The sequence below is a fragment of the Camelus bactrianus genome, chromosome X, assembly GCF_048773025.1.
Source record: "Camelus bactrianus isolate YW-2024 breed Bactrian camel chromosome X, ASM4877302v1, whole genome shotgun sequence".
Taxonomy (NCBI): domain Eukaryota; kingdom Metazoa; phylum Chordata; class Mammalia; order Artiodactyla; family Camelidae; genus Camelus; species Camelus bactrianus.
In genome coordinates this window covers 84,985,307-85,004,754 of record NC_133575.1, presented here as the reverse complement: position 1 = coordinate 85,004,754, position 19,448 = coordinate 84,985,307, and the positions used below count along the sequence as shown (strand labels likewise).

Here is a 19,448-nt window from a genome sequence, read left to right as displayed (position 1 = left end):
TGCATTCATCAAACATTTATTTGACATGTGTTAATGCGCCAGGCACTCTATTAGACACAGTTACATCGATGAAAGACCCAGTCCCTAACCTGAAGGAGTTCATAGTTTAGTGAAACTCAAATAAACCAGATAACTTAAGGGAAACCTGCAATAGTGTAAAAGCTGAATATCTAATGCAGATGACTCAGGATCTTGTGAAAGGAGGCTGAACTTTATTCTGTAGGTGAAACTGAGCTCTTAAAGGGCCTTTGGCAAAGGAGTACTAACGAACATTTTTCCTATTTAGAGAAATTTATTTGGGAGCCACAAGGGGAATGAATTGGAGGCCTGAGACTGCTGGCTTGGAGACTAGTTAGGAGGTTGTTACAGTGATTTAACTGAGACACAAAGGTGACAATGGAGATGTGTTAGTCACAACAGGAAAGAAATGGGCCTGTTTCTTATGTGGCTAATTTTTGAACTTCTCTATATGAAGTGTTTACCGATAAAGACAAAATAATTCTATTGGCAGAGATTTTCTATACAGGGTGAAGGATTGGCATTGATCTGTCTAGAGTGACGTCACCATCTTGAAACTTCTTGACCATAACATCATCAAACTATAATCAAACTCCAGCCCAATAATTCTAAAAGTATGGGCCACAGACCACAGGCAGCAAAAGAACCCACAGAACTTGTTAAACTGTAGGTTCCCAAGCCCCACCCCAGACAATACTGAATTAAGGAATGGGGCCCAGGGAGTTCAGCGTTTTAACAAGTTTCCCAGGTCATTTCTCAAGCATATTAAAGTTTGAGGGTCATTGATCTAGCCCAACAGTTTTCAAAACAGGATCTAGGAGCACTGGTCCATGAGATTCTTTCAGGGGTCCGTGAGCTCAATACTATTTTCATAATACTATGTAGCCATTATTTGCAGTATTCACTGTGTTGACATTTACATGGAGGGTGTAAACACAATAGTGGAAAAAACTGCTGGCACCTTAGTGCAAATTGAGACAGAGGCACCAAACTGTAACGTATACTATACCTCTATGCATTTACAGTAAAAAGAAAATACCAGTTTCACTTAGGAATGTCCTTGATGTATCAGTAAGAATAATTAATTTTACTAAATCTCTAAGCTGTCACACACACATTTTTTTTTTGCATATTCTGTGTGGTGAATTGGAAAGTAGGTGAAACGTGCTTGTACGACTGAGTTGTAAGCTCAACTACGTGCTTTCTCCAGAGAACTCCTTTTTAACTTGAAAGAACTACTGACAAACAGCAGTTATTCAGACTTGGGTATCTGGAAGCACTTTTTTCAAAAATTAACTAAGTGAGCTTGTCATTTCAAGGAAAACAAATGACAGCATTTGTTGCTAATGCTAAAATTTAAGTGTTCAAGCAAAAATTAGAATTTTGGAAAACTTTCACCTACCACATGAGCTCGACAACTTCCTAAAACTTCAACTTCTAATGAGATCAATGGTGATATTAATAACCATGATTTTTTGATATTGTATAATCTTGAAATGAGTCACCATTTGTAATATTTGCGTAATTCAGTGAACCAGTACTTTCCAGATGACTAATGCATGGTGTCACAGAACCATACATGGATAAAGGATCCATTCAATATGCTGGATCAATGGTTTTTATTTAACTGAGTACATAGAGTTTACTGATAATGGTTTTAAATTCTACCTTGTACCTAGTGTTTAAGAAACCGCCACTTGTTGTATTTTGTTGTAACATCAAAGATGAACATGTACAATTATTTGAAAATGCTGTTAAAATATTCCTCAGTTTTCTAATTACGTATCTGTGTGAGTACTGATTTTCTTCATAGACTTCAACCAGAAAAACAGATCACAATAGATCTAATGCAGAAGCAGATATGAAGATCCAACTGTCTTCTGTTAGGTCTGGTATTAAAGAAGTCTACACAAATGACAGTGCCACTCTTCTTACATTTTTGGGAAAATATAGTTATTTTAATACAAATATGTTCATTGCATTGATATGTATTTACAGCTGTTATTTTAAATGAATGAATAAACATTTTAAAAAATTCCTCCATTAACTTCTAATATGGCTAATATGGACAGATATAATCTATATAAACAAAAGTTCTTTTGTTTTAAAGAACTTTAAAGAGTATAAAGGAGTCCCAAATCCAAAAACTTTGAAAAATGCTCATCTAGCCCTTGGGTTCTTAAAATATGCTAGACAGACCCCTAGTAGAAGTCAGAATAGTCCAGGCAGGACTGGGTTTTTTTAATAATAATTCTAAGAATTGTTTACTGGTGAATATGACATGTCATCTACAAATTATGCATCTGTGCCCTTCTGAACAGTATTGCTTCTGACTTCCCAGTGTTTTTAATACGCTGTTTTCCTGAGGGCTCCATCTGCCAGAAGTTTTTTTGTGTGTTGTGTGCTATATCGAATCTGTGACCCATTCCCTAATGTAGTATTACCTTCAAAAGCTACAGCAAAGCTATCTGGGGTTGCAGGGCAGAAAGAAAGGCAGCGTGCTGAACTACACAGGTAGTTGTGCTTCTGTTCCATTTGTTGGCTTTTAAAGTGGTCGTCTTCACTACCACTGCCCCTCCCTCAAAAAGATGATTTGTAACAATACAAAAAATTAAAGAACCATTGCTTTAACCAACGGGCAACCTGTACTAATGCCTATTTCACATTCTGCAATAGACTAGAATTTAATTAAAGGCTAGTTAGGAGCATAATGACATATTAAAGGGGTGTGTAGTACTGATTTATCCGATTCCAGTAAACCACAGACATATATTGCCAGACACTTTAAAGAAATCATTTGTTTATGTGTTTGTTGGGATGCAATGAGAGAACAAATGACTATAGCTCAATAAAAAAAGTTTTTAAAAAAAGTCCACTTGAATTGGTTCCAGATTTTCTTTCTTAAAATAATTTACATTTATTTTATTTTATTTTATTTTATTTTATTTTATTTTTTAACATTTTTGATTGACTTATAGTCATTTTACAATGTTGTGTCATTTCAGTGCAGAGCACAGTTTTTCAGTTATACATGAACATACATACATTCATTGTCACATTCTCTTTCGCTGTGAGCCACTGCAAGATTCTGTATATATTTCCCTGTGCTACACAGTACAATCTTGTTTATCTATTCTACATTTTGAAATCCCAGTCTGTCCCTTCCCACCCCCCACCCCCTTGGCAACCACAAGTTTGTAGTCTGTCTGTGAGTCTGTTTCTGTTTTGTATTTATGTTTTGGTTTTTTTTAGATTCCACATAGAGCAATCTCATATGGTATTTTTCTTTCTCTTTCTGGCTTACTTCACTTAGAATGACATTCTCCAGGAACATCCATGTTGCTGCAAATGGGGTTATGTTGTCGCTTTTTATGGCTGAGTAGTATTCCATTGTAGAAATATACCACAACTTCTTTATCCAATCATCTGTTGATGGACATTTAGGCTGTTTCCATGTCTTGGCTATTGTAAATAGTGCTGCTATGAACATTGGGGTGCAGGTGTCACTTTGAAGGAGGGTTCCTTCTGGATATATGCTCAGGAGTGGGATTCCTGGGTCAGATAGTAAGTCTATTCCTAGTCTTTTGAGGAATCTCCATACTGTTTTCCACAGTGGCTGCACCAAACTGCATTCCCACCAGCAGTGTAGGAGGGTTCTCTTTTCCCCACAGCCTCTCCAGCATTTGTCATTTGTGGACTTTTAAATGATGGCCATTCTGACTGGTGTGAGGTGATACCTCATTGTAGTTTTGTTTTGCATTTCTCTGATAGTGATATTGAGCATTTTTTCATGTGTCTATTGGTCATTTGTATTTCTTCCTTTGGTTCCAGATTTTCTAATGGATGAAATACTTATTAGAGAATTATATTGGAATTCATCACACCTAGATCTTGTTTATTTCAAACACAAGTGAATTCAGAAGTGCTGACCTCATTGTATTACCAGGATGTTGGGCAGTATTGAATGTGCGCTTAGTTTTAGAAGAGCTACTTTGGCCTTCAGTTGCCCTTATTACTTGTATGTCTCTCACTGTGAATACTTCTTTTCTAGTATTAGAAGTGGGAAACTGGTTGAAAGAGATACTAGAATAGCTTTCCTCACCTCTTTGTATTTTGTGTTTGAATGGTAAGGTGCTATAGTATGCCATCAGTATGCTTAGAATATTTCATATATTGTAAAATGTTTTAGAGTTTACATTTTGACACATTAATATTAAAGTGGAGGGAAAAGATCCAGAAACACAGAACTCCCTACATAGTTTGCACTTGATAAATAATTTGTTTAATGAATTTCTCTGTGTTCACAAATAAATAAGATTAGATCGAAGCCCTAATATCATTAGTTTTTTTGAAAGAAATGAATCAGGATCCTAGGATCAAATTTCTATATATTATGAATAATGACTAGAAGATTTTTTTTGCCAGTGGTACCAAGGATAGATAACCTTTATTAATTATAATTGAATTACATTTTAACTGAATTATATTCAGTAACAGTAGTTGAGTTGCTACAGCCTATTTTATTACCTTGGTTCCCAAGATAGGCACATGGCAAAACCTTTATTCATTGTTGAACATTAGAAATTGGAGTCTGAATTTCTTCTGCTTAAATATTATCTATTTCTGATCTGTCCCTTCTCCAAAAATACTCGAGATAGCAGAGTGAAAATGTGAAAAACTTGAGCTACATTGTGTTAGTAATGACTTTTAAGTAGGAAGTTCAAGGATTCCTTATAGAATTGAGTGACTGCTACATCTGTGGTATCAAGGTAAGTTTCTTTTAACTTAATACTAGACCCAGAAACTTGTGTTTAAGCAGTTAGAGTCCAGATTACCTTTTCTTGAGCACTAGATTGTCAAATATAAAATGGTGTTAATACACTAGAGTTGTAAAAATGACAGCTTTTTTTTTCTTTTGCTTTTCAACTCTGAAAATTTATTGGCTACAACACATTAAAATTCAAGAATAAATCCTTGAAATAAAGTGCAGATTTAGAGAGATTCAGATCCTGAAACGATAGCTGTTCTGTGATCAAGGTTTAGGCCATAAAGGTTTGTTGTCCAATTAATGATCAGTTTTCCTCATCAGACACTTTTAGCGTATTAAAGATTTTTCCTTTTCTTTTTTGTGGGGGATGGGTGCTATGGTTTTTTTTAATGGAAAAATGAGATGAAATTAGTAGTTGATTTGGAAATTCCATAAGGATAGAAGAAGAAATGTAGTCATATTGTTTGCCAGAATTGATTTTAGACGCTTAGTACAGCCCTATCTCCTGCAGGCAGAAGTGGCAGTCTGATTCCCACTTTACTGTTATTTTTGCCACATTATACTTCTTCCCTCTGTCAAACTCTAGTCTCTTTCTGGTTACCAATTTTTAAATAAAGAGTACTGTCAAGTTTAGAAATAATCAAAACAAGTACAGTTTGTTATATTACAAACTATTGGACATTGAAGGACAATAAGTTGCCTTTTTTAGATAGGAAGCTGTTCTGCTAACCCAGTATCTGTTCAGAAAGTGATTTGGAAATTCTCTTTTTCTGCTAGAAGCCGTGAAAATGGATTCGTACAATTCATTTCACTGGCTTAGTTCATATTCTTCCTAGTGGTGAATGGCTAATATATAGGAGAATTTTGCAAATGCCTAAAGTGTAGGGACTATATTTTATTCCTTTCTGTAGCCCTGAGGCCTAGCACAGTGTCTGGCATGTGTACAGATAGTCACAAAATACTTAATGAGTTTAGGGCCATAACTGATCCAAAAGAAGTTTAATTGAATGATAGCCTTGATCTTATTAGCTCTATGTTTTAATCAGCTGAGCTGTGCAGCCCATATTTGGTTTCCTAAGCCTGATACTTTCCAGAGGAGATAGTTGTTAGAGTGAAATTTTGGACAGAAAAGTGGGAAGCGTGACCATTTGTGTAAGAGTCTATGTATCAGTAAGTCAACATTGGTTTTAAAGATGAGCTATAAGAATGGTTTAAGGAAATAGCAATAAATAAAGCTTGTGGTAAAACGATTTCCATTTATATGTTGTTGGACAACTGTAAGAGAATAAACTGATAAGCAGAATCCTGCAGCATAAAGAACATAGATCCAATGACATAGGTTAGTTTTCTGTTAATGGAACTTGTTCTCCTGAGTGTCTGAACTCTTGTCTTCAAGGAAGATCCGTTCTCGTAATCACTGAAGAAGTGCTTTGACCTTATCTAAGAAGGGAATAGCAATACCTCATCCTTCCAGATAGCCAAAGATTGTATTTTAATCATCTCTTTGAAAAAAAATACCGTTCTTCACATTTTCTAAATCCTATTTAAGATGAGAAAAACTTCTGGCCTTTATGTGTTCTTTTCACTTTCTATTCCTCAACACACAAGAAATCAGGGAAATTAAAGCTTCACAGTAAGTTCTGAATATGACCACATGTATGTTGCTTATAATGAATGGCTAACTTTATATGCAGAATATGTTTGTGGTGCTTTAAAAAGATCCCTTACAGAGTCACTGATTTTAATTTGAGAGGAGAAGGATCAGCTGAAGCATAGTAACAGCCCCTGAATCTCCTGTATTTTAAGGACAGAGAAAGCATAAGGGAGAAAAAGGCTCCGCATGCCTGCTTTAGCAACACACACATGCACACACCCTCACTCACACACCCCAATCAGAAAAAGGTTTTTTTCTCTTCCACAAAAAGAAGTTTGATCTTCTTTGGAGTCTCAGGGTACGTATCTTCTTTTGTGGTCTTTACCAGAGCAGCAAGTAGAAAAACAATTCAATTTGGGATTGTACATGACATTTGGACTAGTTTGTCAAAGTAAATAAGAAGAAGTGAAAAGAAGAAGCAAAGTTAATTTTGCTGTAAGTTTTGAATTATGAACTACTTGTATTTAAGTTTTGATTCTGTAATGTCCAGTGGTGTGCTGGAATCAGCTGGCTCAGCTAGTTGTACCCATATTTTACCAACTCCACATGCAAATGGCCATGGGTATAGTAAGGATTCAATATGTTAATGCAGGTAAAACACTTAGAATAGGGTCTAGTTTATACGTGAATCTTACCTGGCAACTTCAAGTACCCAGGACATGGCCAGGATTCAGGAAGTAAACAAAAATGTCATTGAGCAACCAATATAAGTATCAGAGGGCTCTTGGACTGAAGCCCTCAAGCTCTCTGGAAGCCTGTTTTAGTCTTTCCTTAGACCCAGGCTTGATTGATTTTTCAGAGTTGACAGTGCATTAGAAGTATAAAGTTAGAAAGAGGGCAGAGATGCTGCTAGAGACCCTCCCTCATCCAAAGAAAATTACCCAAAGTGAGAACTCAGTGAGTCAGACTGGATGATCTCTAAGGTCCATCCCAGCTCCAAAATGACTTTGGTGAAAAATCGTAACAGTTTGGGGACAAATAACCCAAGTATCCTATTAAATAATGGCTTAGAAAAATGATCCACTGTCAATAATAAATCATAATCAAGAAAATAGGGCGGTAGAGATGACTTTTTAAAATGTTCATTCAAAACTGTTAAGTATTTGTGTAAAATTTTTTGTTACTTGGAAGTTTTACGTATATGGAATACCTAATTCCCTGGCAATACCAGGTAGAGGAAGGCATTACTAGTTAATTAAAAGACGGTCTCTGCGCTTAGAATGTTCTTAGTTTGGAGAAGGAGTATGGCATACCAGTTGAAATGCAAAGGATAATGAAAGTGCTGGCTTAGCGGTTAAGAACCAAGTGACGGGAACAAAGGGGGAACCGTTACATTCTCACTTGGAACTAGGGAAAATAACACAGGAGGCTACAATTGAGCTGAGATGTGAGTAATACATAGACCAGCAGAGAAGGAAGGGGAATGTCAGAGCAGCTGTTGGGCATGTTAGGCTGAGGGAACAGAATGAACAAAAGGAAAATTAGGAAAAGTGAATGACAACAGCCGATCCCATGTGGCTGGATCTAAGTGTTCATGAGATACTGGTGTGGAAAGGTGGGTTTGGGACCAGATCATATAAGGCTTTAAATGCTAGGCCAAGGAGTCAGAAATTTAATGAATTATAAGGAGCCACTAAAGACTTTTGAGTAGGGAAGAGGCATGATCCAACCAAGTGATGGCAGAAGTCAACTGGCAAAGTAAACACTGATGAAACTTTAAGGAAAGGGGGAAAATTGGAGTTAGAGTGACCAGTTTGGAGGTTACTGAGGTAATTCAGGCAAGGAAATTATAAGAGCCTATATTACATAGGCAGCAGGAATGAAAAAGAGGATTTGATAATGAGAGATGTCAAGAAAGTAGCATCTACATAACTAACTAGGTTAGCAGTGAGTATTCAAATGTGATTCTGAGGTTACTAAACCAGGTGACCAGAGGCTTATGATGCCCTTAACTGTGATTGGGAACAGTGGAGGGGGAGCAGTTTTTAAATAGCTGCAAGGATTCGGGGAAGACAAGATACATGATAATGCTTAGAAGTAGATCTTTTGTATGATCAGAAATCTCAGTAGGTAGTCAGACTACATATAGAACGTATGAATATGAATTGGGGTGACTGAAACACAGCATTGTTCCTTATGTGTAGACAATGTACATTTCTTAATTATCCTTGGTTTTTAATCTGACCACAATGGCCAGTATGTTCCTGAGCATTCAGCCCTGCCACCCACCTCATATCTTCCAAAAGAATGAAAACTTATTTTTATTAGTCAAAAAAATTTAGAAGGACATATCTGTGATTTAAAAAGAAATCGTTAAAATTATCATATATTCCCAAACCTGATTTTTAGAGTGATCTATGCTTTCAAAGATTATACAGGTTACAATATCAGAAATGAATGCTAGGTTATATAATTAAAACTTTATAACCAGATATATAAAATAGAGAATAAGTTTCTACCATATAGCACAGGGAACTATATTCAATATCTTGTGGTAACCTATAATGAAAAGAATATGAAAAGGAATATATGTATGTACATGTAAGACTGAAACATTATCCTGTATACCAAAATTGACACACCAGTGTAAACTGACTATACTTTGATAAAAATAAACAATATAAACATTAAAATGCAAAAAAACCTTTATAACCAGAAATTTTCTTGACAGATGGCTTGTAGAGAAAAGACAAATAATGAGAAGAGAATTGAAATGATTTCTGTGCTTTTAGTGCCAAAGCTAGAAATTTAAAGCCCCTAAATAAATAGAAAAATGAACTACTCTCTTGCAAAACAGCCAATTCTCTAGACCCATAAGGGATATTTGAGTTATATACTGATAGAGGAAAAAGATGCAACAGAAGACAGTTCAGGCTCATTCACTTCCCATTGCTTTTGAGACTCTCCTCATGTAAATAAGAAAAGAGTGAGTTGTCAATGTTACCGAACTGAGTAATGGCAAATGAGTCAGTAAAGTTATAAAAGGATTTAACTAAATGGCTATCATAGGTAAAAATAGTGTCTTTTAGAACTTCAAGGATTTTTAATAATACCCTATGAATATATTCTTTGAGTTAGTAACTTCAAGTGAGGAGAGAATTTTGATCTTTTGAAAACTTTGGCCACTGGGTGCCATGAATTTGAGGGATTACTTGATAGTCTGCAATATATATTTCTTGATAATCTGCAGTATGCATTGCCACGTAAGGTTTGTACTTTTAAGTTGATACAGAAAGTGTGAATACTATTTTAATATTGTACGTTTGTATTCTAGTCTAAAGGGCCTTTTAGAGTTGTGTGTGTGTGGGGGTGTGTGTGGTCATACTTATTCCAGATGGGAGTTTGGTCATTAACCAAGTTTAGTATCTTAACCTAGTATCAGTGGGAGATTTCTCTGGTTGGTAATCTCTTAACATTCAAAGAACTCTCTTCTTTTCCTAAAGATTATTGGTATCAGGTCATTTAAACTAGAAGGAATATAAACCTTGATAAGCATTGGAATGGTGTGAGTAATCTGACATTTCTCACATTGGGAAAGATGATGTCTGTCTTTTATTTTTATCACAAGATTTATAAAGTTGGAGTAAAAAGGAAGGTGTTACAGTGATTTGGCGTTTACACTAAGCCTCAAGACGATTAGACTAAGTAATAAATTTAGTCTAATTTCAAATTTTACTTTAGTTGGGGTTGAATAGAAACACATTTCTATCAATTTTACCTGTTACATTCATTGCTAACCTGATTAGGTCCATGCAAAGCCTTAGAGCACCTTGGGCAAATTTTTTTTAAAAGGTCAAGTTTATTGAGGTGTAATTTACATACAGTAAAATATGCCATTTAAGTAAATACCACCACAATTAAGATAGAGAATCTTTTCCTCACTACAAAAAATTCTGTCAGGTCCCTTTCTAATAAATCCATTTTTTGCACCTGGGGCAAATTTCATATTGCTTTCGAGGGTATAGAAAAATGGCACATGTTGTACATTTGGGCTTGTAATCATTACTTGTCTCAGATTTCTAATCCTGATATGTAAATCTTTATACATTTTAGTAGCCAGCTTATGAGATAGTCTGTCATTTTATAAATTGGGAAATGTATAGTCAAATATTTCAGTCTTTCCCAAATTTCATATTCCCTAGAATGTAAGCCTGACTCCCTACCATCCTAATGCCAACTTGTCTTTAAGAAAGCCTTCTAAGAGGCAAATTTGGCCCCACACTCAATACTTTTGAATTATAGGTGGCAAACCTGAGGAGAGGGGAGGTATTTGTTATATATCATAGCTTCCTTTCTACTGTGAGTTCCTTAAGATCAGTAACCAAGCCTCAGCATGTTTATATCCCCTATAACTTACATATGCATATGTCCCCAATAAATGTTAACTGAATGAATGAGTATCCTTCCTTTGTCTCATTGGGAATCATTTAAAATCACTTTAACAACTGAATTTTTACATTATGAATGCTTTACCAAACTAAAACTGAATTTCTTTTCTTTTACAGGTGCAAGAGACATTGTGGCAATCATGATTGGCAATCTGAAAGGCACAAAAATTCTGCAGTCTATTCAAAGAGGCATACAAGTAACAATGGTCATTGAAGTAGGGAAAAAACACGGCCCTTGGGTGAATCACTATTCAATTTTCTTCGTTTCTGTGTCCTTCTTTATTATTACGGCAGCAACTGTGGGCTATTTTATCTTTTATTCTGCTCGAAGATTACGGAATGCAAGAGCCCAAAGCAGGAAGCAGGTTTGTAATGGTCCTTCCTTCCAATTTAAAAATATTTCACTCTTAATTGTAGATTCAGTGTCATGCGTTTTAATATACTTCACTTGCTATAAATGATCCACACGTATGTTTTGTGAAAACTGGTAGTTTTTAAAAGTATGTCAGCTTCCATCCTCTCAAATCTTTTATTTTCTGAAATTTGTCTATGGCCTTAATCCTGCCTGATTGTCTTCTTAAGTCCTCATCAGGGAGCACAGCCAGCATTTAAGTATATATGGGTGTAAATACATGTGTTCTTTTATACATTGTTTCCTAAATTCCAAAAACATTTCATATGCAATATGGAAAATTTAGAAATCAGAAAGCACAAGGGAAAATAACCTTCACCCAAAACCTCATATAACAACAGTGAAAAAAAAAAACCTGTCATCACCCTCTCAAAGATAAACACTGTTATTTTACACGTGTGTGCCTGTGCATGTGTGTGTTCGCATGTGGGGGCAGGGCTAGGAAGAGACAGTAGGCTGAATATCATGACTAGACGAGTTTAAAGATAAAGATCTAATTGTGCACAATATAGTGCGAGGCTCCAAACAGAGTCACATATTCACAATTTCTCCCATATTTTAACAACTGATGTGCAAACCCATACAAAGTATAGAAATAACAGAACAAAAATACCAAAGCTTCTTTGAACAGGGAGGTACTGATGGCTGTATGGCACTGATTCTACCACCTTTAAATTGCCCCTCATCCTCTGATATCCTCATTTCTCTCCTTACCCAGCTTAACTTCCACCCCTCCCCCGATCAAGGCATACATCTTCAGTTCCCTTGGCCCTTCTCCCTCTTTGTTATACTTGCTGTCAAAACCCAACCCTGATTAAATACTGCTTCCCACCTACTTATGCCTGCTCTTTGCAGAGCTGAAATAGCAGGAAAACACTGATATCTATACAGGCTAATCTCACTTTAAATGTACGGTCACAAACTCAGAGTGAGCCCTTAATGCTGCCTGACAATTGTACTGTGTTTTTCTTAGCCTTTCCTAGGTGACTAATCATACATATTCCTTTCTCCTTAAACCTCGAACACCTCCTCCAACTTTATTCTCAATCAACTTGTATTTTGAATCTTATTCCACTGAGAAAATTGAAGTAATTAAGAGTACTTCCACAGCAAGCTTCCACCACATGTCCCATCTATGCCTCTGTGTCTATATCCTGTATCCTCCACCTTGTCTTCTGTTACTGTGGGCACACAGACATGCTATTATTGCTTCCATTTTCAAAAAACTTCTCTTGACTCCAGGCTAGAAACCTTGGAGTTAATCTTCATTCCTCTCTTTCTCTCTTCCTGTATAACCTCCATCAGCAAGTCCTGTTATTTCTACCTTCATTATATATCCAGAATCCAATTACCCCTCACCGCTTCCATTGCTTCTACCCTGGTCCATGCCACCACCATTTCTTACCTCCTCTCCCTCTCAAGTATTCTCAACACAACAGCAGAATGATGTGCCACTGCTTCAGAATGCTTAGTAGAGATTTAATGCTTTCAGCTGATCACATAGTAGGGGCAAGATTACATTTTAATATGTACTGAGAAGTTCCTCCAAAGGCAGTGAAATTCTAGCCACTTCATGCACTCTTCAATAAGCAAAGGTGAACCCAATTTATCTGAGAGTGAGGGAGCAGTGAGGACTTCTATATGGCAAGAAAGTTAATTAAATTTAGGAACAGATGAAAAATTGAAATCTTATTATAAAACCTTCATAAAGATTTAGACACCAGCATATGGTAATGAGTGATGACTATCTCAATGTTTAAAGTTAATTGACTTCTGTTCTTCTTAGAGAAGCAGCTTATCACATTGGTGGCAGGTTCAGCCTGTTACTAGCTGTGGTCAAAAGGATGTTTAAAATTCCTGCACCAGGCCATTCAACAGTTTCACACTGTGTTAATATTTGGCATTTGTATATCATGCTGATTTTATCTCTGAGGTTGGAAAGAAATTGGTATCCACTATGACAAACTATTCAAAGGTTATAGTAACAATGACAAGAAAGTTTGGTTTGCGGATGTTCATGGTGGGGTATGTATTTCTGTACTCCAAGTGCTATATTAATCCTTTTAACGTGCCATTAAACCCCATCAGCAAGCAATATAGTTTATAAAGTACTGCCTGGTGTTGCACAAGCTCCATTGGATATTTAACTCTGGTTTCATTGCTCATTTAAATAATTTTCATAGTTTTCAATACATTTTAAGAAGATTAACTTCTGTGCAAATGGTCAAGAATAACTTTAAAACTTCTCACCTTTTAGAGAAGGCTTTTGAGTGGGCATCTTTCACCACTTAATGGGCTATATATGGTTATCCTTTGGTGACTAAAGGATTAAATATATAACTGATAATCCCTTTTGCTTATATATATTTGAGAGTACTAAAATGTCATTTACATGTTACATAATTTTCCTGACTTCCTAATTATTTTCAAAAGGTAAAGCTTGATGCATATGATGGTTAAAACTATCACAAAATATTTAACTGCATTATACCCATTTTACTGGTAGAAATGGTACTGAAACTGAGTTATGGAAAACTTTACCTTCATTAGAATATTAGGAATTCACTAGAATATTCAGGAATGTCTTCCATCTGAACCATTATAACATAGTATATATAGGTCAAGCAAACTGATAAATGTATAACTATAAGTTTTGATGATCAAAATACCCCAATATAATGGGCAGCATATAGTGGCCATTTGCCTGACATGTCATAGTATGATGTGTAAGAATATACATCATCCCTGTTTTTGTGGATGGAAAGCTTTTAGACAAGAAGAAAAGTATCAGTGGGTTGTGAATAAAAATAATATATTAAGCATTATGTGGTGGATTCATGTTCCCCATGGGAACAACCCTAACCTAAGACAAGGAAGATTGTGGAAAACCTTATGGCATGCTCAGACTAAACTGAATTTGGGAGTGACCACTGTATACTTGATTCTGGCATGGGATACCTAGCATTTTTAGGGTACAGTGCATGTACCCTAACCATACACAAGTACCAGTATTCAATGGAAACAAGGCATGTATTGGAGTAAACATTGGTCAGTGAACAAAAGAGGGCTCTGGGTGAAATGGAAGCTGGCCTTAGTATAATGGAACAAGCTAGATTTATTTTTAATTAAGAGTAACTTTCAGGAAAAAAGAATTGTACTCTCTGAAAGACAGATTGGTAGGAACCATCTTCCAAGAGTAGAGGAAAAAATGGAAATCCACTAGGAAGGCTGATAAAAACTTTTCAGTGTGGTCACACAGACCCAATACATAATGCTAGAGAACGTTAGCACTCAGCACTGGGAAGGAGCATACACTCTGATACAACAGTCTGTTAACTATTTTACTTCAAATGGAGGCCCATAGAGTCATGGGGTGATGGCCTTCTATTTTTACTTACGGAAGCACAGGAAGAGCCTCTTTGAGACACATGCAGATCCCCACATTTATGGAAATTTTCTGGGTGCAATTGTAACTTACATTGCTGATCTCTGACACACTTTGACCAAAGGATGGTCCAAAATAAGACAAACTATAGGCATAGGAATAATACTGAATGATACCCATGTATTCCCCATGTGAGGGAGATGGCCTTGCAGCACAACAGTCAATGGGAACCTAAATTATATAATAGTGTGAGTTGAGACAAATGATTGACTTTGTCCTCAGCTAATATGAACCTAGAAATGACAGAAGCATCACCATTGACACTTTTCCATAATAATATCTGATATGTGGGCAAAGGACAGTTCTAGGAATATTTAATAAACATTTCTGTGATACTTCGTATTTATTTTGTAACCAAACCAAGCTGTATCATAACCATGTTGTGATATGGTGTAATACTGGTATTGTTGGTAAGATTCAACTGCCTTATATAAATAAATCTTGTGATAATCGAATGTATTGGGAAACTGAACTAAAACTTCTCCAGGATGTGATACCAATGGAGAGTGATTGGTCTGAGGAAGAATTAGATTTAGTTCATTACTTTAAATAACTCTGTACAAGTTTATCACAAAGTTCAAGTGGCCATAGATCAAGGGAGTAAACAGATAATTTTAAATTGATACATCAATAAAGATGTTTTCAATGGTCTTACAGACTGGAAGAATTATTTCTTTGAGCCTGTTTTCATCCTTCATTGCCTTCTGCAAGTATTAGATAAGATTGTGTTGTTCTTACTTACCTTATATATAAATGCTGTATGAATTTAAAAAACCCACATGACTATGACTGTTTTGTTGTTAAAAAGACCTTGATCAAGAGAGAGGAGATGGGTTGTGATGAAAGAGATAACACAGTAGATCTAGTTGCTTATTCCTTGCAAGTCTCCCAGGGAACCATGCTTGGCCCTTGGCCAACCCTGGAAATGTGGCCCTCAGAGTGGTTTTATTTTGTTTGTTTTGTTTTATTTGCTTTTCTGTTTTCCCCCCAGTTTTATTGAGATATAATTGACATACAGCACAGTGTAAGTTTAAGGTGTACTGCATAATGATTTGACTTACATACATCATGAAATGATCACCACAATAAGTGTAGTAAACATCCATCATCTCATGTAGATACATCACTAAAGAAATAGAAAAAAACTATTTTTTCCTTGTGATGAGAACTCTTAGGATTCATTCTCTTGACAACTTTTATTTATAATGTACAGCAGTGTTAATTATACTTACCGTGTTGTACATTACACCCCTAGTACTTATTTATCTTATGACTGAAAATTTGTACCTTTTGACCACCTTCATCTAATTCCCCTGCCCCCACCATCCGCCTCTGGTAGCCATGAATCTGATCTCTTGTCTTTGAAGTAGAATTGACCTACAATACTATGCTAGTTCCTGGTATGTAACAGAGTGATTCAATTTTTCTATGCACTTCAAAATGATCACCATGAATAAGTCTAGTTGTCCCTTGTCACCATAAAAGGATATTATATAATTATTGACCATATTCCACACACTGTACTTTTCATACCTATGACTCACTTATTGTGTAACCAAAAGTTTGTACCTACTTAGCTCCTCATATGCGATGGAATATTACTCAGCCATTAAAAAAGAATGAGATCTTGCCATTTGCAACAACATGAATGAATCTAGAAGGTATTATACTAAGTGAAATAAGTCAGACAGAGAAAGAGATATACTGTATGTTTTCACTTATATGTGGAACCTAAAGAACAAAACAAATGAACAAACATAACCAAATAGAAACAGAATCATAGATACAGACAAGAAACAGGTGGTTGCCAGAGGGGAGAGGGGTGAGGGGAGGAGAGAAATAGGCGAGGGAGGTTGAGGTACAAACTTTCAGTTACAAAATAAATGAGTCAGTGTTCTTAAAGTTAGTGATTGATGATTTTGTTATACACATCTGGAACAATGGACCTTTTTGTACTAGCTTGTCATGGTGACTTGGCACAACAATCAAGATTGATAATATGTACCTGGTTTCATTGCTGGGGTCCTGAGTTTTGGGCAGCATGGCCAATTGCTAGCAGAATTGTCTCGTGACCAGTCCCCAATATGAGTGTCGGACCCTGAGACTCAAATTGGCTTCTTGGGCAGAAATATGTCACACATGTCCTTGTAGTTTTCTGCCAGAGAGATTGTGCTCTTATGTGGGCTCAGATGAGGAAGAACTTAGCTATATTATTATGTTAAAATTTGTCCTTGAACTTAAGGCATGGCTAAAAATATCTGAAACATTTCTGGTTACAGTAAATTTTCTCTTCTCTCCTAGTATATAAAATTAACTGGAAGACTTACCAAGTGTCTGCATACTGTACCACTATCAACATATACACATTTGTAGTAGATGTGTTTGTATATATGTATCTGTTCCTGCCTAAATTTGAGATTTAGAGCCCTGTACAGAACCATTATTTTGATTCTTATATAAGAGCAGGTTAAACAGATTCTTGTCTGAGTAGGACCTAGTTTTAGAGTCTTTCTCTGACCTAGCTCCTGGGTCAGATTCCCCCTTTTCTCACTGCTCTTCTGTACAGTGCATTTCCTCCCACCGTTCACGGTGATCACCTTCATGTGAGTGGTCTGTATTCCTAGTTTTGTAGTTCCCTAGACTTAATGGAAGCTATTTTATAGTCTGCACCTCCTCTTTCCTTTAGGAACACTTCCATTCATATATTATGCAGAGGGTTTGGGGGGCTTTTTTAAAACTGAAATGTAATTGACATACAATATTACATTAGTTTCAGGTATACAACACAGTGATTTGATGCATACGTTTTCACTGGGAAAAAATTAAATATCTTTCATTGCTCATATATCTAAACAGCCATATGACTCAGACATTGATTTTATTGACAGGAATATATCTGAGGAAAATAATTCTCTTACTATAATTCTTGATTTTACATACTCTGTTTTATGAACGCTGAGTCAAATTTCTATAAAAAATTTTATTAAAAAAAGAGTGGTGACTTAACAGGAAAATCTAGTTTGCTTATATCCACCCACTTTCCTTGCTTTTGCATACCTTGCCCTCCCCTATCATGTAATTAGGTTTGACTACATGCCTAGTGTTTTTCTTGTGGGTTTCAGTTAAACTAAAAGCTGAACGTCTTGGAACCAAAACCCAGGCTGACAAATCACAGGACTGAACATTTATTTTACTTAATTGGGTATAAATTCACAAATGAACTAGGTAGAATATCTTTGCCTTCACTGTAATTTAAAAATTGAATGTCGTAATATAAGAATTGGCCTGACTTTTCATTTTCAGCCCAAATAAGGTGTCAGTCAGAACCACAAAAAGACTATGTAGCTGAGATTCTTCAAGGACTGGAAACATCACAACTTTTGAAAAGAATAGTGACATTAAGCTTCTGTTAAGAAAATTGGCCAACAACCAAGCTGCTTTGAAACAATCTTCTACTCTAACTGCCAAATAGCCTTAGACCAGGTATCTCTCAGGATTGGGGAGGAGGCAGGGAGAGTCTGTTGATATAAAATACTTGTTTAAAAGATTTCCCCAAATCACAGGAAGTAGCCAATTTAGGAAGGATTTGAAGATTGGATAATAGCTGACTTTGAGGGTTTTTTTTTTCTTATTTCTTTCATTTATCTTCTTCACAAGGAATGTGAAGCGTTTTAAACACTGCTATTACACAATGGAGGCAGTGTACTATGGTAGAGAGATCATGGGCTTTAAACCCTGATAGAACCTGGGCTTGAATGAATCCTAGCTCTGCAACTAACCAGCTGCCTGGACTTCAGTCAAGCTTATGAGCATTTTCTTGTCTATAAAATTTGGATATTAAAATACCTGTTCCATAAGGTTGTTAATGATTAAACAAGATGACACAAGTAAAAAGCTTAGGGTTAAACCTGACACATGGTAGGGGCCTAATACATTTTCTCTAAACCTTTTGTTTCCTAAATTTGATAGAGGCTTTTAATGAGTAAAACTGACTTGGATGAGAAAATCATGAAAACCTGTTTTTCTGAATTCAGAAGCTATTCTTCGAGCAACTACTAGGCATTGTGGGAAATTTTTTAAATGATTAAGGCCCAGTCCTCCATCCACTCACAATCTACTAGGAGAGAAAGACACATGAACAATACAACACAACTACAGAATATAAGAGGTAGAAGCAATGTGCTGTTGGAATTTGTAGGGTAGGAGGGAATTCTCATATGGTGGAGAGGTACCGAAAAAGTGTCCAAAGTACTTTGTGTAACAAAGTAGATAGACTCCTGAAGTTCTGTTTTTTTAAGAAATAAAATGTAAATTACAATTTGCATTGGGGCATATTGTCTTTAAAAGTTAATATATTCGGACACCCAGAAGTTTGACTTTAATGATATTATCCAAACATATTTAATATAAACTACTTGGTCATAATTTTGTTCTCATCTGTCAGGTTTTAGAGGAATGGATGCATCTTGGAAACTCTTGCTATCAGTGTAACAGTGAATTTTGAGTTCTAATGGCAGCTTTACAAGTGACCTTTATTCAGTCTCTGAGGATACAGTTTCTGCTTCTTAACAAAACCACATGTTGTACATACATATCTGAAGAAGTCTTTTCTTTATAAAAGCTTGGTGGGAGTTATTGGGAATATCCAAAGTTCCTTTTAAAATATTTTTTAAATTCTGGGACTGCTTTGTTAAACATTGGTTTATGCTATGCTGCAAATCTTTTAGAGATTCTTTATAATCAAGTCCCTTGCTTAGGATCTT

General features: G+C 35.9%; 1 protein-coding gene across 3 annotated transcripts in view; it reads left to right on the top strand.

Annotated features, from left to right (window-relative positions):
• The window catches only part of RNF128 (ring finger protein 128), a 75,118-nt gene that overhangs the window by 42,130 nt on the left and 13,540 nt on the right, over positions 1-19,448 (top strand). For all 3 annotated transcript variants that reach the window (XM_074358791.1, XM_045509991.2, XM_045509992.2), the window contains one exon: positions 10,946-11,193. In XM_074358791.1, coding sequence (XP_074214892.1) covers positions 10,946-11,193 — 248 coding nt within the window. The remainder of the gene's footprint in view (positions 1-10,945; positions 11,194-19,448) is intronic.